General features: G+C 44.6%; 1 protein-coding gene across 8 annotated transcripts in view; it reads left to right on the plus strand.

The window, feature by feature from the left end:
* NPAS2 (neuronal PAS domain protein 2) overlaps positions 1–26,049 on the plus strand; it is a 107,312-nt gene extending 81,263 nt beyond the window's left edge. For 6 of the 8 annotated variants that reach the window (XM_072849704.1, XM_072849707.1, XM_072849705.1 and 3 more), the window contains 13 exons: positions 2,278–2,360; positions 3,248–3,354; positions 4,572–4,719; positions 5,325–5,406; positions 6,105–6,246; positions 6,987–7,093; positions 7,283–7,357; positions 13,289–13,435; positions 19,418–19,612; positions 20,800–20,981; positions 21,557–21,649; positions 23,287–23,473; positions 24,659–26,049. In XM_072849704.1, coding sequence (XP_072705805.1) covers positions 2,278–2,360; positions 3,248–3,354; positions 4,572–4,719; positions 5,325–5,406; positions 6,105–6,246; positions 6,987–7,093; positions 7,283–7,357; positions 13,289–13,435; positions 19,418–19,612; positions 20,800–20,981; positions 21,557–21,649; positions 23,287–23,473; positions 24,659–24,853 — 1,743 coding nt within the window. In that variant the 3' untranslated portion in view covers positions 24,854–26,049. Of the gene's footprint in view, positions 1–2,277; positions 2,361–3,247; positions 3,355–4,571; positions 4,720–5,324; positions 5,407–6,104; positions 6,247–6,986; positions 7,094–7,282; positions 7,358–13,288; positions 13,436–19,417; positions 19,613–20,799; positions 20,982–21,556; positions 21,650–23,286; positions 23,474–24,658 lie in introns of those variants that run through there. The other 2 variants (XM_072849706.1, XM_072849712.1) reach the window with 2 other exon arrangements.

Consider the following 26,049-nt stretch of genomic DNA (forward strand, 5'->3'; position numbering starts at 1 on the left):
AGAGGATTATCAGTGCGAGCCAGGATCTGCAGAAGCGGTGTCACTTCTGCCCCCCTTGCACGGGAAATGGCAACCCTCATTGCATTAAGAATAGCAAAGTCACTTTGAAATTGGGTTCTTCGTTGCTGCTTTCTGTTCCTGTGACGGAACAGTGTACAGATGGCCACCAACAATTTCATTTGTGCCCCTCAGTGTCTTCGGGTGACTGCTGCTAGTTTTCCTCCTCCCAAATCCTGGTAGTAAGATAGTTGCTTCTGGAAATAAAGATAGACCACCCAATCTTGTGCCTGGCACTGTCATTCCCTAATTAACAAATGTGAGCTACTGCATCAAGCATCCTGTCCTCAGAGGTTAAGAGATTAAAAAGTATAATTGAGACCTAGCTGGTATGAAATCACTGCTCCCTTGGCCTGGCTCCATTACTGCTCTCGGACCTGCAGGGCACTCTCAACTGATTCACAGCCCCAGCAGGCAAGTAGAGTCCTTTCTGGGTAAGTAAGTGAGGACACTTCCCATAAATCTTAACCACAGTAATCATATTAGCAGTAGAGGCTGGAGTTAAGGTTTTCCAGGAACTCTGAAAGCAAATTCCCTTGTCTTTGGGTAGCTAACATCTCAAAATAAACAGGGAAATTAAATGGGTTGCACATGGCAATGAGCTGCCCAGTGCTAGAGGGGAGAAGGTGTTAGGTGCCAGGAAACCCTGAGCACTGATCTCTTCAGTTCACCTGGGTGACTCATTTAACCCCCGGTCTTGAATTTCTTCTCTAAAATGAAGGCAAAAATGTTTATCTGACTGGCTAAGCAAGGCAGAATCAGCATTTTGGTTGCACACAGCAATGTTTGCATGTTGCACCTTGAATTTTAGGGTATGTTCTTGGCATCAGCATGGATTTTGGTGTAAACTGGAGGAGGGGAGAGAGGAATTTAAGGTATTCATGAAGCCTTTTGCCACTGTACAGTCAGCAACTTTTATCAACTTTGTGAGTATTGATATGTATCAAAGAAATGCTTGATGGCAGCGCACCTCAGCTTTTCCTCTGGTCCCAAGAGGGTTTAAAACATTGGTGGCCTGAAAGACTTCTCTCCCTGAGAATGACAGCAGAGAGAGAAGCAGCAGAGGAGACGATGAAAGGGTGTCACTTGCACAGAGGGATGTGGCACCAGGGACCAGGGGGACAGCAGCATTGGGGGACAGCGGTCAGGCTGTCCTTACCAGTGACAATGGAGACCCTCCTGCAGGAGAGACATGGGAGACACGGTAACCCTGGATGCCACCAAATCCTGAGCGCTGATGCTGGCAAGTCCCATCGAGAGGTCTCCAGGCTGACAGCTCGTGGAGCTGGAGCTGCCCCTGCAAACCTCCATTGGGAGAGGAGAGGTTGGCAGAGGGGAGCTGCGAGCGGCCTGGGAGCCGGCCGTGGGACACACAGCCAGCCCCAGCCCATGCACGGGTGTGCACCACGGTGCCATCCTTCCTCCCCTTCCCACCTCCACCCAACAACTAATCACCACCAACCACATCCTGATCTCCATCCCTCTGGGCCAAGGATGTCCTGCCTCACAGACAGCCCTGTGCCCTGCCTCCTCTAATTCACTTATTAATTGTCATTCTCACAAGCACTAAGGCTGCTCTGAGTCTTAAGGGCCAGCTTCTTCCCACCTGGCACTGGGGTGCCAAGGGTGCCACCGCGGGAGTGAAACGCAAGGCAAAACCAATGCCTTTCACCTGCCTGATGGGCCCCGCACCGGCTGCCTGCCTGAAAAGGCATTTCTCCCTCTGCAGCGCTTAGTGCCCCCAGATATTGAGGGGAAAGGCGAGTGTCCCCCTTTCTCAAAGACGGCTCGGAGGGCAGATGTCCGAAAGGGCCAGGCAAGGGCGGTGAGTACCTTTAGTAACATAGAGAGCAAGGAAAGACGTGGCAAACCCAGGTGGGACCAAGCACAGGCTGGATGCTGGGAAAGGGCATTGCTTCTCAGGGCTGTGGGGAGCACAGCTCTCACACCCCGGGCACTGCTTCAAAGCCATAAAAACTTTGGCACCCCAAGGAACAGTCATGGCTCTTAAGTCCGTGTGCATCACAAGTTCTTCTCCCCAACTCCAGCAAAAATGTTGGCATTGATAAATACAATAGATCACTCTCTGGAATTGCCAGAAAACACGTGAATCCTCTGTTTTCTCCTCTTATGCACTGTGTATTTATAGCTAACAAAAGCTAACAAAAACAGAGGAGTGAAGCCACAACTCTCAGTAAGTTGGTTTTCTTCGCCATACAGGAGATGTGCCTGGTGGAAGAACCTCTAGAGGAATTCACATCAAGACACAGTCTGGAGTGGAAATTTTTATTCCTGGATCATAGGTTGGTGACAAGAAAAGCACTCCTGGTTGTGTTAGGTGCTTGTCTACTGCTATTTTCCTAAGTGCAATTCTCTCAGTGTTACATTTCACATCTAAACAGGAGGGCAACCACTGAAATTCCTACAAAAGGTGATATTTACTATTTTACCCTGCATTTATTTTTATCAGTCTTTTAAAACAAAACTACTCTGTTTCTCAGGCTGAATTTGTGATTAGCGTGTTCTTGTTCGCTTTAAAAATATCAATGGACCAAAGTCTGTCACATGGCAAAACCATCTAATTATTATACAGCTGTGGAAATCATTCTTTCCAAATCCTGCCATTGATTGTGTGTCTGCAATTCCCACGTTACGGAGGGAAAGTCTGTGCTGGCCTGAGGCAACTGTGCTGGCAAAGGTACAAAGCAACTGCCTCAGCACACCACAGACGAGCTCTGCAGACACACAGAGGGAAGAGGCACAGATGATCTCCCCTCCTACCCCCCTAGTCCCGGCAGGCGATGGCTTCCTATCACCTCGCCACGTGTTTTTCCCTGTGTAGGGACTGCGGGAGCCACAGCAGAGCCCCTGACCAAGGAACAGCCAGGGAATGGCTCCCTCACAGCAGGTTGTTGTGTGAAGGGCCCTGAGAAGCCGAGTTGCTTCCCACAACCACATTTTCCCTGGACAGATGGGGTTGTCATGGTGTTGTCCTGGGGGGGAAGGTGCCGTGCCCAGCCGGGCATCCCAGGCGTAAGGCAGGGGAAAATCAGGATCTGGTCCCCTGGGGTGGATGACTGTACACCGATGAGCAAGAGCAGATCTGGGCTTTTTACATATCCGTGTCGACATGCAGAACTGCTGTTTCTTTCGTGGTTTATGAATTCACTCGTATTGTGCCTAACCGCAGAGCACCGCCGATTATAGGATACTTGCCTTTTGAAGTGCTGGGTACTTCTGGCTACGACTATTACCATATAGATGACCTAGAGCTGCTAGCAAGGTGCCATGAACACTGTAAGTATCGCATAGCCCAGGTCCCTGTGGAGTCACCGGGACACCTCTTTTCAGTGAAATGTAGTTTCAGCTAGAATTGGTTTAAGCTTGGAAGGTGAGGCTTGACCCTTGCCTCATGCCTGTATGTCTTAGCGGAGTTATAGCAGATTGGGGGCACTGCAGCTGATCAGCATCTGGGCCAGACTTATCAAGCTCTGAAAAATACAATTTTACCTTCTGTATCCCCAGAAGCAGTCAGTGAGACTCACTGAATATATAAAATACACCAGATTAGACACCTGCTCTACTAGTAAAGAATATATAGGAATAGTTCAAGCAATCTCACAGGAGATTCTATTTTCTAAAATTCTGGTGGATTATTTACCCTAATGTTGTTCACTGTATATTTGGGATTACCTGTGATTATTTAAATATAGTCTATTAAGATTTCATTGAAAAACTCTTTCATTAAGTAAAGAAAATGAGGCAATGCTTTTCAAATATTTGTTTACAGAACTGGCTGGAACATCCCAGTGTACCACCTCTGGTCCTGAAAATATTCTGTCAACGTTAGTTTTTGTATGTTGACATTAAAATACAGAAAGGCTAAATATGTGCATATTTGGGAATGCCTTGAAATCACTGGGGGAAAAAGCAGAGATTAATTTTGTTGGTGAATCTTTACAACCTTTAATACACACCAGTTTACTGCACTTTGAATTCTTGTCAGTCTGGGAATTTTCTTTCAGTCTCAAATGATTTTTGTCTTTGCACAATGTTATCTCCTATACTCACTTCATTCTGCAGAGAATACTCATCTTCTCAAGCATTTTTATCCTGTACTTTTCTGCTATAGAACTTAAGATGATCACTCTTAGAAATTAATCCCAGATGCCTAATTAAGCAGTATGTGATCAGCACATAAACCAGGGTAAGATCTATGTTTAAGTTGTAGCAGACATTAATGGATTAGTGTCCAAAGTTAAGGTTAATTCTGTTAAGGTTAAGTTTGTACTGTGTAGGAATGTACCATTCAAAGTGTCAGAAGAAGATGCCTACTGATCTTTATGATATTTGCTCTATCATGCAACTGACAGGACCACTCACTCTCAAGGTGCTTAGACTCCTGCCTCCCTTGGGAATCGATGGGGCCAGATATTTTTGTCACTCTTTTCACATTTCATGTCATTTTCACATCAGAAATTGTGCTACAAGCTTTGTGTGTTTTCTGCTGACAGTGATGCAGTTTGGCAAGGGGAAGTCGTGCTGCTATCGGTTTCTGACCAAAGGACAGCAGTGGATCTGGCTCCAGACCCATTACTATATCACCTACCACCAGTGGAACTCCAAGCCAGAGTTCATTGTGTGCACACACATGGTGGTAAGGTATGGAAACTCCTATCAACCGGCGGGGACATAAAGGACAGTAAGATAAGGGCATCCTCATGACTGCCAACATTTTCTCTTAGAAACATGATGTCTTTTATGTAACAAAAATGAAGCCTGAACTCTCTGAAGGAAATACGTTCATTAGAAAAAAATGATCAGAGTAAACCTTACTTTATGCTAAGCTTGATTTGTCAATCATGAGTTCAGGGGCAGATTAACTGTTGCATTTTTCCATTTTGTGCAAAAATAGGGAATAGACAGATCCCTTAACTATTCACTTCCTCTAATCCTTACGTTGCTTTCAAAGAGATGTGTGGGAGCTTTCCAGTGAAGTTATAAAGTGGTTGTAGGATGTGAACTTGACCTTTATATATACACTTCTTTAATATACTTTTTGACTTCAAGAAGACAGGAACAGAGCAAAAACTGAAAATGAAAACAGTCTCTCAAATGTTATTCAGTAGCATTTGACTTCAGTGATTTTTCAGCTGTTCATTTAATCTGTAAAATGTTACAATAATTTGTTCCTCCAGTTGCTTAAAGCACATTTTATGAAATATAACAATACCATGTTGATACATAGAATTATATTTTCCATTCAGTTATGCAGATGTTCGGGTGGAGAGGAGACAGGAGATGGGCTTGGAAGAAGTGTCCTCAGAGGTTGTGTCCTCAGCACTAAAGGTACAACGAGAAAAGCTTTTTTCATGCATATATGTTGTAAGCACAACTTGTTCCTATGTTAACATCAGTGAAGACTCCAGCATTGTCTTCCTGGGTGGATTTCCCCAACTGCAGAATTCATTGCTCACTTGAATAATTTCAAAGTAAATTGGATAAGCTCATGAAAGGACACACCTGGAGATCAGTAACAGCCACAAATTAAGTGGAACATGGGCAGGGGCAATGTGACATATCTCCACCTTTCCTTGGTGAGGTACTACAGTTTAAAGATTCATTTGGACATGTTCTGGCAATCAGCCTTCTTGGCTACATCTCAGCAATCTGCTGAGGGAAGAAAGAAAAGCTCCTCCTCGGTGGACAGCTGAGTGTCTCAGAGAGGTTGCAGTTGCTGCCACATCCAGCTGAACGCAAAAGAAAGATTCAGAAAAACATCTGAAGGCACAAAATGACTATGGCAGTAGCTCGCTATTCATTTCCAACTCAGTGACAGCTCTTTGTAAAATGCATTAGTTAGACACTATTTGGAAGGGACATTGACACCTGTGCCCAGGTCTTCTGCTGGCCTACCTGGGCTTAGTTCTGCTCAAGTCATTTTAGGCCAGCCAAAGAACTGGGTATGCAACCATTACTAGATGCATTTCAAAATGTTTTTACCCTGACAGATGCAATAGCTATTCCCTTTTTTTTGTTTGTTTTAGGACAGTGGCACCAGCTTGGATCCTGAACAGCACTTTAATGCACTTGATATCGGTGCCTCAATCCTCAGCGCTAGTCGGACACCCTCGGTATCATCCAGGAGCTCACCAAAATCTTCCCACACACCCAAGTCAGACCCAGCATGTGAGTGGCATTCCTGGGTTACTGCATTATTTTTAATTTAGCCAAGTTACAGAATGCGTGCCTATATACCACAGCTGCTAATTTAACACTTATTTATGAGGTATCAATGCTATGTGTTTGTCACTGACAATGAAGTGCATAATCTGAAATGGTAATGTACAAGAGGGAAGGTTCTAGTGCAACCATCCATACACTGGAAAATGGGTAGCAGGACTAGCCATGAGGCCTGCTGTTTCAATCTGTTACGAAAATGAGGACTTCTCTCTTCAGATTTGAAAGCATCTGTATAAGCAATACAAGGTCCCTCTAGACTTACATGAGGAATAACAGCCTGTGGGTTATTCTCTTCTGGCCAAGATTCAGGATGCTCCAGCCAAGACTTGGGTGCACCTTATACACTCCTTCTGCTCCCTGGTCTGGAAGAAAAGCCAATGAGCTAACCTAAATTTATAGTTATTCGGCCCATATGAAGGGAGTTCCAGCTGTTTTAGAACAGCTCTTGGGTCCTTTTGCTCCATTCATTGGAGCACAGAATCATAATCTGTCTCATTTACTTTTATCTTTGCCCAGGCCCTCCTTATCAGTTTAATTTTACTGCCATTGAAGTCAACAAGAACAGCCTTGACTCCCACTGGAATTTAGCCAGGATGTAATGATTTCTAGCCAGGCCTTGTTGTAATTCCCACTTCAAACAGGGATGATTTCCAGCGCGTGAGAACTCACTGGTACTTTTCTTGCAGCTACACCAACAAAGCTGATTGCAGAGTCTAACACTCCCTTGCCAAGAACAGCGAGCGTGCAGCAGGATTTATCCGTGCATAGACTCAGTCAACCTACTGCTCTTCAGGTAACTTCACAAAGATGCATCAAAATAGGCAGATAGTATAAAGCATGTGCCACATACGCTGCTTAGCAATTAAAAACAACTTACACAGAAGCCATGGCATTACAAGTAACCTAAAATTTAAAGGAGCCAAACTTACAAATAAAGTTTTGGGTTGGGTTGGTTTTAACCCAGGTTTCTTTGCCTTCTCAGCCTTCATGTGAGCTTCTCCCACAGCAGCTGCTGCCTCAAGCAACTCTGCAAAATCAGCCTGCACCTCTGGCACAGGTTAGTTGGGAATTTGGAAGTGGAATAGGTCACTTGCCTATCTCCTGATATTTTCTCCTTTTGGGGCTTTTAGGTTACCTCTTTAGTAGCTAAAATCCCCAAATCCACCCACTCTCAAACGCTTAAAATATTGTGGGAAAGTAATCTGAAGTGTACACTTGTGTGTTTAAACATATATCTGCATACAGGCATTCAGAGCAGAAGCCCAGGTCATGTAAGTTCAGGTGCACACACACATCTATTTCACAGGAGAACAAAACACAGATGGAAAAAGAGTTTTCAACTTTGCTTCTACAGAATCAGGTCCCATCAAAATCAAGGTCACAATGAGAATTAAACCCAAAAACTAACAAAGACACCCAGTCCTCCTAAAAACACCTGTTTGGCTGTGCTGATGCAGAACTATCCCAGTAGTAAAAGACATGCAAGTTCAACAAAACCCATTTTGTGAGTGTGCCAGTAATGGTGAGGATGCCTCTGGAGACAAATTCCTCCAGTGAAATCCATTAACCCATATCTCAAAAGCGGGTGATGGCCCAAAAAGCCAACTCAGCGTTTCATTTGCAGGGGATTTTGAAGGAGTAAATTTGAGTACCATGTTCCCATCACATTGTTTCTCCCCTGTGGTCATGCTGTGATGATACACCCCATCATCCTCCGATTTTAGAAATGACAGAGTAGTTCTGGACCAAGGCTGCTTCTACTATTGGTACCCTGTACTCCCTCATCCAGAGTTTCTTCCTGTAGCATATGAAACATATAAAGTCCTGAGCAACCCTGCTTTAAAATAACAAATTCTCATTTATCTTCTATGTTTAATATTCTTTTCACGACTCCACACCAGCAGGCAGCGAAGAAACAGTGTATCAATTATCTGCTGTGAGCATTCATTTTCTTTTACAGATATTTCTCTCCGTTATTCATTAATGCACTTCCAAACATAATTAGTTTATTTATTATAAACCCGCGCGTGCTTTGTTTTACGTTTTTCTACCTCCCTTTCTTCTCCATCAAAGCCCTTTGTGAAGAGATGCTTTCCAGTTGTTTACCGAGAGCCTCGCTGCCTTGCCCCTTCCCAGTAAAAGGCTCTTACTGGCACGCCAGCTCCATTTCTTCTCTGCCAAATCGGAGCACCGTCCAGTCTCACAGCCACTGGTTCAGCCTCTTTGGACTGGCTAAATCTTGGTGAAAGGAAGAGGGCTGACTCGAGTCTGCCAACACAGGCAGCCCTCTGGCAGTCTTCTTCTCGACTGGCAGCAAAGTCACAGCAATGCTCCTGGCGAAGCTCAGGATGGGGCTTCCCTTGATGTGGAGCAGGGAAATAGCACCAGGATGTTGCAGCTCAGGTTGCTGAGGCTTACACCCCATTTGCTACCTGGGAAAAGTAGCAAATCTTCACAGACTTGGGTGATTTTCATAAACTATTATGAAATTTTCATAAACTATTATGAAAATTATGAAACAATTCTGTACTTCCCACCTTAAAATAATAAACATGTCAGCCTACAGCAAGATAATCCATTATTTAAAAGACAAGGGGCCTGCAGCGCTAAGCGAGTGAGGGACGAAACCCAGGTACGTGTGCTTCCCACCATGCACATTTCCTCGGTTTCCTAGTTGACTGTTTTGCAGCAGTTTGGTGGCAGAACACAAGCTCATCACTTTTAGAAATAGCATGGCCGGGCGCCCCGCTGCCAGCCAACGAGGAGGAGCTGCACAGGTTGCTCCCCGCTGCCTTTCTGCCAGTTGCCCTCAGCTGAAGGTGACTGATGGCAGGAGGTGAAAGGCCGTTTGCTGAGCCTGGCCACGCAGGGCCCCGGCACTCTGATGGGCATCCTTGGGGCTAGTATTTGGCTATGGGGCAGCAGCCGGGGGGGGCGGGAAGGACATTTTAAGCGGCCACAACTGCATCTGCAGCAAGCAGCTAGCTCCCGCCTCAGGCGCCATCTGCTTGAACTTTGATTAGTTTTATTTCGAGCAAAGGCTGCGATGGTTTTGTCTCCGATGAAATGCGGTTTTAGCTTCTGCCTTGTTTGCCTGAATGAAGAGACAGCACAGTACTAGGTATCGCCTGAATGTACATGGTTTACTTTAGACCAAGTGCTCCCTATTAGAATATTTGTTTGTTTGCCTTCCTCATTGTAATAAAATCCCCTACAACACAGCGGATGTTGATGACTGAATAATAATTAGCACTAATAATCCGTTTGGGATTGCGCAGGTGTTATTCAGAAGACAGAAAGAACGAACAAGTTGTTCGGTGAGCTGCAAAACTAATGAAACCTGGTTTCCCAGGGGCTGCGCCTTGCAAGGCTGGCGCATGGACCCAGCCTTCCCTGCAGGAGGGCAATGAGCAGGTCCCTCTCTCCTTTGCTCAGCTATAGCTTTCATGAAATCACAGCAACCTGGTATTTTTGAGACTCTCACAACTCTGTTGCATGTCTCTAGCATTGGCCAAAAGGATGGAAAGTTGGAAGGTAGGCAGAAATGAAAGGCTCAAAGGAAACCAAGCTAAAAAATAAATAGGGTCTTTTTTCTTTACCCAGCTACTGATTTCATGAAACTTGTAGGAACAGAATGTCTTTGAGGTGACTGCCTTTTTGTTCATGACATCTGAAATGGGAAACCATCCCGACAGACACAGGGGCCGTAGGTCCCCTCCCCTGGCTGCAGCCCCCCCAGCACCTCAAGAGAGGGAGTCACCCTGGCACCCTGCTGTGGCACCCGGTGGAGAGACAGGCACAGCCCAGCTGGCCTCTTTCAGACGTCCATGCTGGCGGAGAGGGGTCAGAGCCCAGAATTGCCGGCCCCTCTCCCTGGGCTGTACAGCCTGTCTGGACCATCAGTGCCGGTGCATCGAGCCCGTCCCTACCAGAACATCTGCTGGCATGATCCCAAAAGCATCTACTTTATTTTTTTCTAGCAACCAGACTAAAATTACTGCTGTGGGGTTTTTTGTCTGCGTAACAAGCCTTGATTAAACTGGTGCAATTATAGATATCTCACAGGTTTAGTCTTCCATGGTTGACTGTATGTGGAAAGCTGGCATTTTTCTGTGTGTAACATGCTCTTTTCTGAGGATCCTGTGGAAGTTTGTAAATACCTAAGTGAGACAGATAGCAACTTCAACCAATGCCAATGGCAGAGTTAAAGCTGTGCAGTTTTCTGTGGAACATTTTGAGTTAAGCTCTTTTAATTTATTATACAATTACAGATTTCTCCCCTAATTAGTAGAACGGTTAATGATCTTGAGATAAATACTCTCTGGTGCAGGTCAATGGCTGTTAGTGTCTCATTGTACAAAAACAATAGAAGCTCTGTAATCACAGGGGTCATGGCTAGAGTTATCGACAAATTTGGGGGTTAGAGTGGGAAAGGGAAAAAAGCAAAACAGAAAGTTCCTCCTCCATAATGAAAGTCTTCCATAAGAAAGTCTTCCTCCATAATGGCTCTTACTCTAGTAGACCAGCTAATTGTTGTTGTTAAGTGTATTAATACAAAAAGCACATGAAAAAGAGAACAAAAAGACAATACTAGGTGAATATGCTGAATATAAGAAGGTGCTGAAAAAAAATTAAGGAATAATAATATAAAATCAACAGCAATCTATTTTTGCGTGCAACTTTGCAAAGCAAATTCAAATTCAAAACTAAAGCCTGGAAATGGATTTTGTTTCTTATTGAAGTATAAAATTATTATAAAATTATCCGTTATAAAATTCCTTACATTTTTTAATTGAAGAGAACCAGGTTCCTTTCCCAAAGTGTCTTCAAGGAGTTAATGAAAAGTCTGCTGTCAGCAAGCCAGGCAGTTAAAATGAAGCTTTTGGCTAAAATTGTTTTTAATTCCTTTCTGATAAGGGTCCTTTTAAAAACTTAAGAGTACTCCTCACTAACAGAGTTCATAGAGAGACAATTAGATTGCGAGACTTGGCTTTTTAAAAAATCCTTCTGTACAGACCCAGGTTAAAGCAGGAATTAGCTGCATCTCATCTAAGCAAGCCGTTGCTACGTAGCATCATTCCACTCCTAAAATCAGGGTACCTGGGACTCTTCAGGTCCGCATTCGGACTAGAACAAGCAGCACCAGACGCCCCTTTGAGTCACTTGTCCTTGTTCGCAAACATCAGAGGTTTCCACTCATCCATTCCTTGGGTTAATACTTTACATATGGACTAGGAAAAAAGAGAGACCCCGCTCTGACTTCTCCCCTTTAACAGCAGTAAGAAGTGACACGAACTTCCCTTCGGGAGCCTTGACACCATTTTTCTGCTCTGGGGGAGGACTGTGTTGCAGATGACAGTGCTGCTGTTTGAAGGGAAAAGCGCCGTGGATCACAGCGCCGGAGCCCAAGCGCTCACATTATCTCCTTGGGCAGGCAGTGCAAGCTGCGAGCACTCGTGGATGCCTCTGCCACCAAAGTGGGCTCTGAGGGTCTCTGCCAGCAGCAACTGCACGGGCCACCTTAGCAGCTCTCCCCTCCCCAGGCAGGACTGGCCATGAAACTCCCCTCCACCTTGCCACCACTCTTTGAGCGGTGACCTCCCAGATTGTGTGGGAAAGCTGCCCTCCACCTGGTAAACAGAAATAAACCCTCTGAAGTTCTCATCCTTTCTCACCTAAAAGCTATTTACTTGGAGATTTCAGCTTTGCTGGAGGGAATGTGAAGGTATTTCACATATTTAGCTGGTTTAAGGCAAAGCAGTTAGCCGATACAAATCTGACCTGTCACATTTAGATTTCTCTAAGTAGCCAGAAATTTCATTTAATTGTGCAGTGTTGTTAGCACCAGACCTCTCCTTAATTCCCTCCTTGTTACCATTTTTGTTCTCCTATTAAAAAGCCAGAAATGGTGTAAGCAGGTGCACCTCCACGGGGCAGGAAGGATCCAGCAGCGTGCATCAGGTCACCCGCTAGCACAGAGCCACTGGCACAACCACAGGAACAGGGCACCATTTTCAAGCCACAGCAAAATTCTTATTTTTCTTTTGCCTGGACACTCCCAGTACCGCATGTTTTCAGAGTGGTCTTGGATGCCTTGATTACAGAAAAGCTTACAGACTTTTTGAAGTGTTTTTTTTTCCAAAGACTGTCTTTTACTTTTGGAATATGAGCTCATGCAAAGCAACTATTCCAAAGCCTATTAAAGTAATAATTAACTTTGGTGGACTTTGAATCATACCTGAAAACACCAAATAAAACTAGGAGTTTATTGCTGTGTAAGTCTCCTCCGTGCTTATTGAATGATTCCACTGTGTGTCAAGTATTGCTTCTACTGGAGGTTGCACTTTCTTCTTGGCCCTGATTAGTGATCTCCATTTGATACTATTATTTAGAATAGCCTTTCTCCTACTGAGCTGAGCTATTCATTTTACATCACATATAAAAATAAATTAATGAGTATTTCTTGTAGCTTCACTACTACTCAGCTGTAGAAATCTAGAAAATGTTTATTGTGGTCAGCTGTTGCATGATGCTATAGTAAGTCATCAGCAGAATAAACCATTGCAGCACTGCTATTTCTGTGCGGAAAAAGGAAAGCATTGGTAAAACACGTCCAGAATATACAGTTATGCCATGCTAAGGGCTCCAAACTACAGGCTAATAAAAGTAATGCACTCATTTGCCATTCAGTTAAGATGCTCTTGATATTTTAAAGTAGCATACTCTCAAAAACACTCCTTCTGATAACTCCCTAACAGAACAGGGTCAGTTGTAAGCAGATCACTCTAACTGAGGCAATTTAATATATGTGCGTAAAATTGAAAATAGACAAGATTTATCTCTGCCTAGATGTTAGTATATTACAAATACGTCTTTTATTCCTTTGGCTGTGCTTTACAATCAAGAAACCAATAACTTGTTACAGAACAATGTTCTATTGAGGCCTGTTTGTATTATAATGACTGATTTTTCCCCCTTTTTTTCTCAGTTCTCGGCACAGTTCAGCATGTTCCAGACCATCAAGGACCAGCTAGAGCAGCGGACCCGGATCCTGCAGGCCAACATCCGGTGGCAGCAGGAGGAGCTCCAGAAGATACAGGAGCAGCTCTGCCTGGTCCAGGACTCCAGCGTACAGGTGCGTTACTGCTGGGAGGAGCAGGGCAGAGCATCCTCTCGCACATGGCCGTTGATAGGGTTGGCAACTTAAAATTAGCTCAAGAGTCCAGGAAATCTGGACATGTGGAAACCAGCTCATCTGAATGAGGATGTTGCCCTCTGAAAGCCTCTTGAGTAACCTATGTCAAGAAAGGTTTAAGAGCTCTCTGGAAGAAGAGAAGGAAGAAATATCTCAACCTTAGGAGGAGAAGCATTTGGGTCATTTAGAGTAGCATTTTAATACTTTATGTACTGAGTCTTCAGACTGAGCAGCTGTAATAATAGAAAAGTGTTCAAGTTCAGACTTGGCAATGGTTATGTCTCTCCAGTTCATTAGCTTCCATCCAGTCACTGCTTGCTTCATGTTGGCATCACTCGTGTTCAGTATCTTGTCTGTCCAGCTCTTCCTTAGCCAACAGCCCTCCTTCAGGCAGTGCTCATCTCTTTCACTCACTCCCTGTTTTCCTGACCCTACCCCAGCCCAGATACAGAGCACAAGAGATTAATTTCCTTGTCACATTAAAAAACCCCAAACCTCTGCTGATGTTCATTTGTTCACACCTGGGAGGTGTCTGAATCTGTTCTTCACTGGACCAGCTTAAGCCTTTGGGGCGAAGCTGACTGAGCCTGCTCTTCTTCTGCCTTCGACACCTCCTACACAGAACTAGAATTCACTAAGTACAGTATCTGCTTTTAGTTCACCAAGTACAGTATCTGCTTTGTACTACACTTATGTCTACCAAACCTCAGAAATAATAGCAAGTGCAGTTCAGTACATTGCAGGTTTCACTTAACAACAAATGGACAAATCATCCAGTTTTATGGAAGTTTTCTGAACGTGGGGTGATTACTGCTATGTTCCTCGTAATTTAACTATAAATGCCAGGTTAAGTGACCCTTGCTAGAAATGTTGCATTGGGGACCCACTGTGAGTATTGTACTAACAAGAGTTTTTTAGAAGACAAGCTCTGTCACAGCAATGAATGTCTCAAAGAACATTTTAAGCACAGGATGAACACCTTGGACCTGCTGAAGTCAGTGGGAATTTTGCTCCCAACTTCCACAGAAATAGACTCTCACCTATCATCAGTATGTGTGCAATGCAGTTTCGCATGTTAAAACAAATGGGGATTGTATGTTTAGGCAATTAAGGGATCAGTGAAGCCGAATCAGAAACTTTGCCACCTAAGCGGCTGCATGTGCACTGCTGTAAGACAGCACAGCAATGGTGGGTCCCAAAACCAGGACTCTCTGTTCCTGGTGCCATATAGGCATATAGGTAGACCAGGTTTAACTTCAGTGCGTTTCTTCTATTGGTTCTGCACTGACTTTGATTAATGGGAAGGGAAAGTCTCTCTGCAATTAACTGGCCTTCAGTTCAGAATCATGTCATATGTCTGAAAGCTATTATTGTTATTATGAATATCAAGAGACGTGATATTCTCACTTCCTCTCTTTTTAATTGGGTGAAAACCATTACTGTCTCCTGGTGAAGTCTTCAATAGTCACATACGCTCATCCTTTTTTTTTTTTTTTCCACAATTCAGGCAAAAATAGAAGATCAGAGAACATTCTTATATGCAGGAAACGGATTTTATTTTTACATAGCTGTCTCCCATATGCGCCACGGTGCATTTAATAACCCAAAGACCATGGGACAGATTCTCAGATATGCTCATAGGGAGCTCAAGCAGACAGAAGAGGAGGCCCAGTGGGTAAATGGTGGGTAGTTCTGTACTGCCCACCCCATACCAATTTGTAGCTCTGAGTTATACCATTTGGGTGATCCTCTCCCCAGCAAACACTGTACCTGGTTGGACCTAGAGGAATATATTTTCAGACCAGTACAAGTTCTCTGATGTTAGTGCTGACCATTTCCCAGCTTAATGCAGATGCAGAACTGAGAGGCAGGGGGACTGGAGGGCAGCTCGGAAATGCAGGGGCTGCGTATCTGCCTGAAGGGGCAATGCCGGACAGGGAGGGTCATCCTCTGTAGCTCGGGTGCCTTTCAGTCTCCTCAGAGCAATCTAACAAGGCGATGAGATGTGAGCGGTCACACTGACTCATGGCGAGGGCCTTTTCCTACTCCCACTTTCTCCAGGTTAAAAAGACCTAAAGAAATTACTGTGCTGTTATAGGGACAGAGTGAGACCAGGAATTAGCTTTGTCTTATTTGGCAACTTAAAAGAAAGCCTCACACTTTTGCATGCAGCACTTTTGTGACTTGCAAACAGCAAGGAGTAAACTATTAAATCAGAAATCCAACCACATGCTTTGCCGCACAGATTTCATCATTCAGAGAGCTGGATGTCTGCAAACATTGATTTGTGTCTATTATCAGAGCTACAAAGCATAGCAGCAAACAGGCGAGCATTACTATCAAGCACATTTCCGGTCTTGTTAATATTCCGCATAGAAGAGCTGTAAGCATGGGGGAGTGCTGTAGGCTGTCTGAAAAGGAGGAAGTGTTCTCCGGTTTTCCCTCGTTAGCTGATTTATTAGCATATCTTCCCCACTGGTTCACTCCCTTCCACACAGAAGTGTACAGGTAGCTCTGCAGAGAATTAAGCCCCATTTCCATTTCCTTCAGAGACCTTCAAAACTGCAGTATGGCAGTCCACCAAGAAATGCTTTCCCAACTGGACAGATGTTGAGCACGGTAGTCTATGTTAGAAACTATTTCCAAGAGCCTTGTGTGATGAAAGATGAAACTAGAAGGAGGGTTGTGGGCCCTGAACAAAAGTGTTCAAAACTCCATTAAATCCCTGTTACTGCTTTTCCTGACAAAGGAATGTATGAAGGACAGGAGCAGCAAGAGTAATCTCAGAAGTCTGAAGGATGCTGTGTCTGCTCCAGATTTGAACAGTCTAGCTAATGAATTGCGGATGGGGAGGAAGGCAGAAGGGCTGAGCCTGACCAGCCTGCAAGAACTACAAACGAGACTGTCCACAGCCACCCATCATTTGCAAACCAGGCTCCCTTCGAAGTCAGTGAATCTCAGCTTCCCAGTGCTGTGCTTCTCATCTTTCCGTATTTTACATAAAGAAAAAGTCTTGATGTCTGTAATGATGAGCCCGAAGGCTATAATCCCCTGATTATCCAAAGGACAGGTAGAGTCAAAGAGCCGTTTTCCTCACGATGTCTTGCCAATGTGATTCATCCATTAGCTGTAGGGACCATCCATCTCGGAATGAGGGGGCAGCAGTGTCAGAGGGTCCCTCCCTTCCCTTGCTGCTTTGCTGCGTATGTTAACAAGCTGGCCAATTAAAAAATATTTGTAAGATGCTTCACTGACCTTGCAGTCTGCAAAAGCAGCCACGAGACATGTCATTAGCAGAATTGCAGTTAGGGGGCTGCTAATTTATCTACTTGGATTTGCTCAGGCTGGGAAAGATTTCATTCTTTATTAGGGGGTTTCTGCTGTTATTTAAAGCTGCTGTATTTCAGTGTTTCAGGGGAATCCGGGCAGGACTATCACAAAAGAGGCACATTATGAAAAAACACCGGTACGTTTTGTACAAATAAAGCATGTTCTTGCTTTTAGGCTTAACTAGCAGGTAGAAATTCCACACTTTGGTCCTCTCTCAAGTTAACTCTTGTTTTGATGAGGCATCTTGAGTCTTCCAGTTCTGTGGGGACATGGGTTAAACAGCACCATCATTTCCTGCCCTGAGCTTGTTTTTTCCAGGACATTTATGTTCAGACAGTAATAATGTTGCTTTGTCCATTATAATGCAAGAGAGAGTCCCTAGGTATGAAACACTCAGAGCCCTCTCAGGGTACGAACACATGAACAAACAAAATTGGTTTACTGGGATAAACTTGGTTGTAAATTTATAGCATGTTAGCTGCCAACCATTAACCAGGCACGTTCCTACCCAGTGGCACGCTCTGGTAATTGCAAAGTAGGTTACTCTGCTTTCTTTCAAGGATAAGCTCCTTGGCCTTCATCTGGAAGTGAGGCATGCACACAGGCAGAGTAAGTAATTTGCTGCAAGTTCACACCCGGCCTGACATTCGCATCGATACATGTTGACTTTGCACTGGAGGAACTTAGTATTTCTCCAGCACTGTGCGCCACCCACAGGGAGGACACTTAAAATAATCCTCCTAAAGGTCTTAATTTGCGCTGATCTGGCCAGTACCAGTGGGCTCACACTCCCCATCACATTTTTGAAACACACCACCTCCTTTACCCGTTCTGAATTTTATATCAAACGTTTTATATCAAATTTTATATCAATGGCAACCAGTTTCATTGCTAGAGCTAATCAAGTGAGTTCATTTACCAAACATGTCCAAAGCTTAGCTTCTATATACAGAAAATAAACAAGAAAATGAATTTTCATAATTTCTGTCTCTGATTTATTCATAATAAGACCTATTTACTTGGCAGAAGTTGCAAGACCATCTGTCTTTCTGATATGTAATGGCTCCAAACTCAGTGAGCAGTGTTTTTAAAAGAAAACACTCGGAGCTAGTTTCAGACCTGCTGTGAACAGCCCCAACTCTGTTACTTGACCCATTTATTTCTGTCAGACATCTTTGAGATGTGGTTAGCCTACAGCACCTGAAACAAGCCGTTGCTTTAGGTCCATTAACATTTTCACTAATTGCCCTCCCCCCCTCAGCTGATTAATGGAAGCTTTGTCTGTACCTTTTTTCTGAGTAAAATCTTGGCACACATAAATTCATTAAGAATTTATCATATTTAAATAAAACCTATGTTCTAAAAGCTAGATAAATAAGTACAAATATGATGGATCAACCCATACTTATGCAAAGAAAAGCAATGCATTGTGCCGGTCCTTTGGAGAAAGGTATGGGTTTTTTCCAAGAAAAATTAGAGGGGATATGATAGCTTAGGGAATTGTTAATATAGCAATAAGCTGCAGAAAGGTGTACTAATTACTGGGCGTACCTCAGATGTACTGCTAGGCATGAGGCTGATGGATGAATAATGAGAATAATTGTGATTCTGATTTCATTTAAACTCTAAGTAGCTCCACTTCAATTAATGGAGTTCCACACATGTAGCAGCGGTGTGGAATCAGAATCAGATCCAAAAATGCCTTCACCTACCTGGGATGTGTACCTCCGTACAGTCCTTGGTGGCAAGAGGCTAGGTTTGAAATATTGCAAAGATAGCTCGTAGCATTAATAATTCATAGTTTTAAAAGATGCCTTTTTCCATTGTACAGCTATAATAAAAGAAATAGCCCCTAGAAAAGCAAAAATTCCCAAGCCCTACAACTTTTAAAGAAGAAAGCCTCATCTTGCAATGCAGGCATGGAGAGTATATCGTTTACAGAAACACTAACAGAGGAGCTGCTAGCTCTTTTGCACAAGTCAAATGCATGGCACGGTTAGGAAGAACACCAGGTGACAGTTACCTGATGGGAAATCAGATAAATGACAGTGACTGTCTGTTTACACATCTTCTCAACGATAAGGACATGGCCATTCAACACGGACAGCTCTGGCCTGACTGTGGCCTCATTAAAAACATTCGACAACCCAACTGTACGTAAGTTGAATTTCCAGAGACAAATTCAAAAGCAGCCCTGTCTGAAAGGCAGGCTGATTTTGTTGAAAGGAGAAATGAAAGGACTGAAAAGACATGGAGTTACTCTCTTCTCTCTGGTCAGGATGCCCCAGAACACGGTGAATGTACAGGGAACTGCTCTACGAGGACTGTGCCTGTCCCACGGAAGAGGATTTGTACCTTCAGGACACATTTCACGAGCAATGAGTGCACTTGCAGAATAAGAAATCAAGAAACTAGAGACAGCAGAACTGTTAACGTAGGAAAGATAGGTGGTTTCCAACTAACAGTAAATGCATAGTGAATCCAGAAACATGATAACTTTATTTTAGAATATATCCTTGGATTTAATTCTGTCACATTCATTAGCCAAGACAGCTGGGCTATGTAAATAAACCCTCCCCCCTTCTTTTCCAGATGTTCCTACAGCAGCCAACGGTGTCCCTGAGCTTTAGCAATACTCAGCAGCCAGAGTCACAACAGCTACAGCAGAGGTCAGGGGCCATTTCTCAGCAGCAGCTTGTCCCCAGTCCTCAACTTCAAGGGCAAATTGCATCTTCGCAAACAGCGAACCAGCAAGCACTGAGAGAAGCAAGCGTGATATCGAGCCAGGTAATTGTTTCTTTGAATAGAGAAGCATCTATATGGAAAGAAGACACTGAGCTATTATTAAACAAGTAAAATCACGTCAGTCCTGTAAGTGTGCCTTTCCCTTTGCTTCCCTATTCTCCTATATAAGCGCAGCCTATATAAAGGGTCTCCCTACAGCATTTACTTTACCTTAAATCCCTTTTTAAGACCTCAGCCAGGAGGGTTACTTGAGCAGTTGTTTCAGCTTGAAAACTGAGCAGGGTGGCATGCAAAAGGTGTGGCTGACTTACTGTTCTTCCGCTGATCCTGAAAGAAACCTGACCGACCGCACTGGACACTAGCAATAGCGCTGTCAGCAGTGCGACCTCTCAAAGGTCAACCAAGCTTTACCCTTGCTTGCTCCCTGAATCCAGTCGGATGCCACCAACACAACGAAGCCTGTCTGCGGTGGTGGCACACAGTTGGAATCCATTGAGATTTGTGAGAGACCCCCAGGTGGTGAGGCTCCTGCACGGGGAAATAAAGTTCAGCCTCAGTTAGTAGGAACAGAAAGCTGGAAAAGCCAGTATGTTTGGCATGGGATTTTTTTCTTATTGCTGGTTTCTCAGCATTTCCAGTTTTTGCTCTTCCACCTACCTGTTGTACCTCCCTTCACAGAAAACGTAGCTCCTACTTCTGCTACCTGAGCGTGCGGCAAACATAGCTGCATCCTTAATTTCAGACCCCTCAGCTGCAGCTTTTAATCTCCTACATACCTGTATTATAACGACTCTATTAAAATAAAAAGTGTATCCGTACTACCAATAGAAAAAACCCACCATTTTTTTCTTCAATAAGGTTTATTCCCATCATTGGGCTTTTACGGCAGTGCTAATCACACCTCACTTTCCTCGTGTCTTCGTGGGCTGTCGTCTGTCTCCTCAGCTGCTTGACGGCAGGACCGGGCCGGCTTTGCTTTCGCAGGGCTCTGGTCCCAGGGGTCCTGCAGGCCGGTAGACCAAAGCGTGGGGCAGCCGTGGGTGCGAAAGCCGCGGCAGGCTAGAGGCACGCTGTCGTTTCGTGTCCACCCTGACAGCAGCCGGGCGGACGCATCGCCAGGTATTACCGGCGACTGCGCCCCGCCGCACTGTCACGGCCCGTGCCTTTCGGCTCCCTCCACGCAGCGGTCACGGCCCTGCTCGACTCGCTCTCTCCCCCCTCTCTTCCAGGGCCCGAAGGCGGCGAGGAGCGCGGAGCTGGCGCCGGGCGGCGGCCGCCCCCCCCGCGGCGCGCCCCCGCCCTTCGCCGCAGCCCCCGCCGGCGGCGGCACCGCGGCGCCCCCTGCCGGCCTGCCGCGGGGCGGCACCCCCGGCCCGCCCGCCCCCGGCTGCAGCCACGACCAGCAGCTCAGGTACGGCCCGGCCCGGCCCGGCCCCGAGGCAGAGCCAGGCCTGCCCGCCCGCCTGGCCGCGGCTTGAGCCCCAGCCGCTGCCCACGGGGACCCCAACCGCAGCGGGTGCGCGGTCCCGGCTGCCGCGCCTCCTCTGGCCTCCCTGCCCCGGGGTGGTGGGGCGTCTCCGCCTCTCCTTCACTGTCTCGGGCTCCCCTGGGTGGGCGGTGGAGGAGGGCCAGGACCTTGGCATGCAACTAGACACGTGAGCCAAAAAAACTACATTTCGATGCTCAGAAAGCTCAAATGCAAGCCACTCCCACCAGCAGGAGCAAAAGAAATTTCACTCCCCCGAAATCCTAGCGCCCAGCCTCTCGGCAAGGCACCCGCGCTACCAGAGAGGGCATGCGCTGCCCCCGTCTCCACCTCGCAGCGCCCAGGATGCGCCTGCCCCAGCCAGGAGCTGAGGTTAGAGCTCCTAACACTCAGCCTTGTGCCGTGCCTACGAAGGTGTCCTGTGTCTGTTTGCAAAATGTGGGATTTGTGGGGTCCTTCTGTTAACAGCAATGTCACTTCTTCTTTTTTCCACGCACCAGACTGTTGCTCAGCCAGCCTATTCAGCCCATGATGCCTGGGTCCTGTAACGCAAGACACTCTTCAGACCTCAGCATGGCGGGATCCCAGGCTAAGTATGTGACTTGTCAAAGATAAAACATCAAAGTTGCTTTTGAGGGCAAATAGCCTTCTTTAGTAAAATGACGAAGTAGTTATAAATATCAGGAACGTGTTACTGCACCGAGCCTGCCTTGCAGTGTCAGGGTCAGCCTTCCCCTGCCTGGTCACATCAGGAAGGATGACAGAGAGAAACACAATGTGCCAGTGGCGTTTTAACAAGCCAAGGCCAGGAGAATTTTTCTCCCTCACATGATGCTTGCTTCACTGCTGGAACTTCTGACGCACCAAGGTAAATGTGAGAGAGAGTCAGCACTGGCCCAGTTGAAATGACCGGTGCCAAGAAAACCCCTGCTCTCTGGGCAGTGAGACGCTGGTGTAACGCCAGTGGAGCTATGCCTAATCTACACCAGCAGAACTGAAAAAAGCAACAGGCCCCTGCACCTGAGCGCTCTCGGAAAAGCTGCTGAACAAACCACCTCAGTTGTTTGTCTCCTCAAAATTTGGATGAAGGAAGCCGAAAACATCGGTCAGGATATGCCTTTTCTTTTTTTAGCTGGTTTTTGTCACTGTACTTAATTGTGAACTGCTAAAATAATAGGCAATTGTTTGCACATCATTACTTTAAAAGTAATTCTGTATGTTACCTCAAGAATGTAGGTATTCAGTACTTCTTTTTTTAAACTCACTATTGCTGTTTAAGATTATCTTAAGTTAAATTTGTCAACTTTAAATATACAGCATTTTAGATGTGCTTTTAGGCATCTAAATAAAAGAGGCCTGATTTGCAATGATACATCTCCCAGTTCGTGTAGACTTCCTGACTCACGGGACCCTTTTTTAGGAGCTCACATCCTAGCACAAGTACCCAAACCGTGTCATTTCTAACTAACCCCTAATGTTGAACAGCTGTTGAGCAAACACACACCACACTATGATCTCATCACCCATTACAGGATAAACAGAATTAGGCTGGGCTGGCAATAGCTCCATTGTGGTTTTGCCCACAGCCTTCCACAAAAAAACACATATTGAAGTTTTGCTGTGCAAAAGCAGACAGGCAAGAGGAGCTGAGTATTTTGTTTCTGTCCCATCCCTCACTCTGGAGGACTTCTAGAGCCTTCTTCTGTTCCTACAATGTGGCTCCCAGGGATGGGAACTGCTGACCATACTTGGCAATATGTCTATGAGCAGCTTAAGAAGTGATCAACCCTAGCCATCTTTCTGCAAGAGATTACCACCCCACAAGCAGTCGCAGGGGAGCACAAACAGCAGAATGGGGGGAGTATTTACTTCTCTCTTGCTGCAGTTCAGAGCTCAGCATATTAATACAGAATCAAAGGCCATTTGGTTTAATGAGCCTGGGATGTGAATGCTGTGGCTGAAGAGAAGACATGCATAAACCAGAATCTTTAATGAATCTAAAATGTGGTCTGGGTTGTAAGGTGAGATGTATTCTGCCAAGTCCAGCTCATGCATAGAGTAAGGGAAAACAGTGCTGCCAACGGTGCCGTCGTTCATATTAGCAGGTCCCATGCACTGGAACCCTTTATTAGGAATTATTTATGAAGACTAGGGACTTCATCCCTATCCTAAGGGAAGACCTTTGCTTCCAGCAGCTTGTTCTTGATTGTATTGCTTCTTTCTTCCACAGGTATTCTCAAACCCAACAAATGTTTCAAAGTTTGGAAGTGCAGACTTCCAGCAGCAGCTCTCCAATTGTACTGATGGGACAAGCAGTGTTAAACCAAGGGTTTGCCACTACACCTCCTTCCCAGCCATCCTCTCTGCCACCTATGCAACTCCAGCACCAACAGCATCAGCAACAACGCTACCTGCAGGTAGGGTAGGACAAAGAGGATGATGTGTAAAATGTACGTGCAGAGTAATAAGGCGAACGGGCTGTGCAAACGGGGCTCCAGGTTTCAGCAGGAGCCTGATCATGGCAGAAATGGCTATTTTAGAGATACTGAAATGTGCGAGACACTGATACAGTGTCATGTACCCTTCCAGTATAGCAAGGGAGCAATGAGAACAGCCAGAATATTTAAAAGGAAATTAGTAATTCTGTACATTGGAAACATAATCAGATTAACCTGGATATATTTAAAGTGTATTTCTAGATGGAGAAAATTGCTGCCTTAGGATTTATTCTGTACTTTTATTCAGTATAAAATTTGCTTAGTTTATAAGTCAAAAGATTATTTTTAATTACCAGTATAGACATAAAATAAGATCTGGATCAGATATCTGGATCCCGTCAGTAAATTAACATATTTTCTCAACTCCACAAGGCAAAGAAGATAAACTGGAGCACATTGCCTGGAAGAACCAGGTGATTTGAAGATGCAAAAAACCTTATTTTTTTACCTAATTCAACACATACTAAAGTAAAGGGGAAGGGGGGAAATGAGGTGTTTCTGTATTAACTCAAAAGGAGCTGAACTATAAAACCTGATCACATATCCACTGGCATCATTGAAAGAGCATCATCAACCTCAAATGATTAAACTCTTGCTATTGAAATGAAATCCTTATCATAGCTGAGAATTAATGAAAAAAATATGGCAGATACCATTCCTAATAAAAGCATCTGCAAAATTCACATCGACTTCACCACTGCAAGGTCACACCCTACTGTAAACTCCTAAAAAGGAAGGGCTAGAAGGGACAGCATGAGGTACACTAGGATCCCGTTTCATTTCCGTTTCATTTCTATCATCCATCTGTGTCATTTCTGACACCCTGTTTGCCCACCCTGTTCCTAAACAGGCTTTTCAGGATAACCTGCAAATCCTAGGCAGTGCATTCCTGTTAGAAAACCTTTCTCAATGCCTAATTTGTAATGTTCTTTGTTGCAATTTATGTCCATTCCTTCTAGCATTAGGTAAACTAACCCCATGCCAAACAGCCCCAGAAATAAAAGCCAGCAAACTAGTACTATTTTTAAGCACCCTGTACATTGAGGACAAAGAGCTTTGACGTGAAAGAATCGAACACCACGATGAATTTTATTTTATCTGTAGGTGCAAACACCAAGTTCTTTGCACAATGAGCAACCCGATACTTTGCTCCTGCCATCTTACTCGCCACAGCAAGGAAATATGGGGTATCATCAGACACAGCAGCAGCAGCAGCAGCAGCAGCAGCAGCAACAACTAACATCAAGAAGAAGCAATAGCTTATCAGAATCATCAAATTTACCACAGCCACTGCGATAGAGTCCCACCAGCACAATCAATGCACGATTAGCTTTAACCAATGGGCACATGGGGCAGAAGAAAATGACTTTGTACTTACTGTTTTGGCTTTTGCACAAGCATTTCTTTCAAAGCTCTATGACAGAAGTACGCCACAGAGTGCAGACTGCCACAGACAGTGCATTTATGGCATGGTGGATTCAGTTTGCGCTGTCTCGTGAGCACAGTATGTACTGACAGAGCAAAATTAAAAGGAACACTATCCTGTGCAGTCTCCATCATCAATGGGTGCACAGGAGGAGGCGTTCAATCTTGGCATGTCACTCTGAAAGCTATCTGGCAATTCCAAAAGACTGTCGACGGACTCATGAGGTACTTGGCCTTCACTGTTTCAGTTCTTCTTTTGTGTATGAAAAGCACTGCGTCAAAGGTCTATTGAGGAGAGAACAAGAGATTATTTTTATTATGATTATTGTTATTATTTTGCACAACTGCACAGAGGACAAAACCTAGGCACTTTCTGTAAAGAGAAGTTTGTTTCCTTATTCTTGTGGCCAAATTAGCACATCCAATGGAGGAGAAAGCCCTGTCATTGGTGAAGATGGTCTACAGCTCATAACCCTTGATTTAGAATCTGAAAAGTATTATGCAGCTTACCCTACCTGTTCTTCACTACTAAAAAACAATCAAAAAAAACCCCACAACCCACACTGGACTGTTATTAATATGAATTGTGATTGCAAAGGAGAACTCAAATTGTAAGCACAATCATGCAACTCTCCAATAGTACAACATGGATCCTTCTTCAACCTAAATAACTCACCTACTGCAAGGCTCTGAGAAATATGCACTGTGTTTTGGCCCACTGACTCGGGATGCTGCAGACTATTACATATCTCTTTCATTATAACATTTAGGATTGAATTTTCCTTTGGGGGGGAAAAAAGAAATGCACTTTTCGCTTTTTTTGTATGTTTTCTGTTGATATGTTTCTAAGAAAGATTTTATGTAATTATTAAATAAAAAGTAGTGTATTGTACAGCTGTTGTAATAATGACCTATTTCTATATAAAATAAAATTATATGGAATTATGTGGAAATTATTTTGTATATGAAATATCAACTCATTTCACAAGTATAAAGATTGTGCTTGTGCTTTTTTGTGAGTGGATATTTTGTAATAAACTAATGAATTAGAAATGTTTTTGTGACGGGAA

Source organism: Ciconia boyciana, chromosome 1 (genome assembly GCF_034638445.1).
Source record: "Ciconia boyciana chromosome 1, ASM3463844v1, whole genome shotgun sequence".
Lineage (NCBI taxonomy): Eukaryota > Metazoa > Chordata > Aves > Ciconiiformes > Ciconiidae > Ciconia > Ciconia boyciana.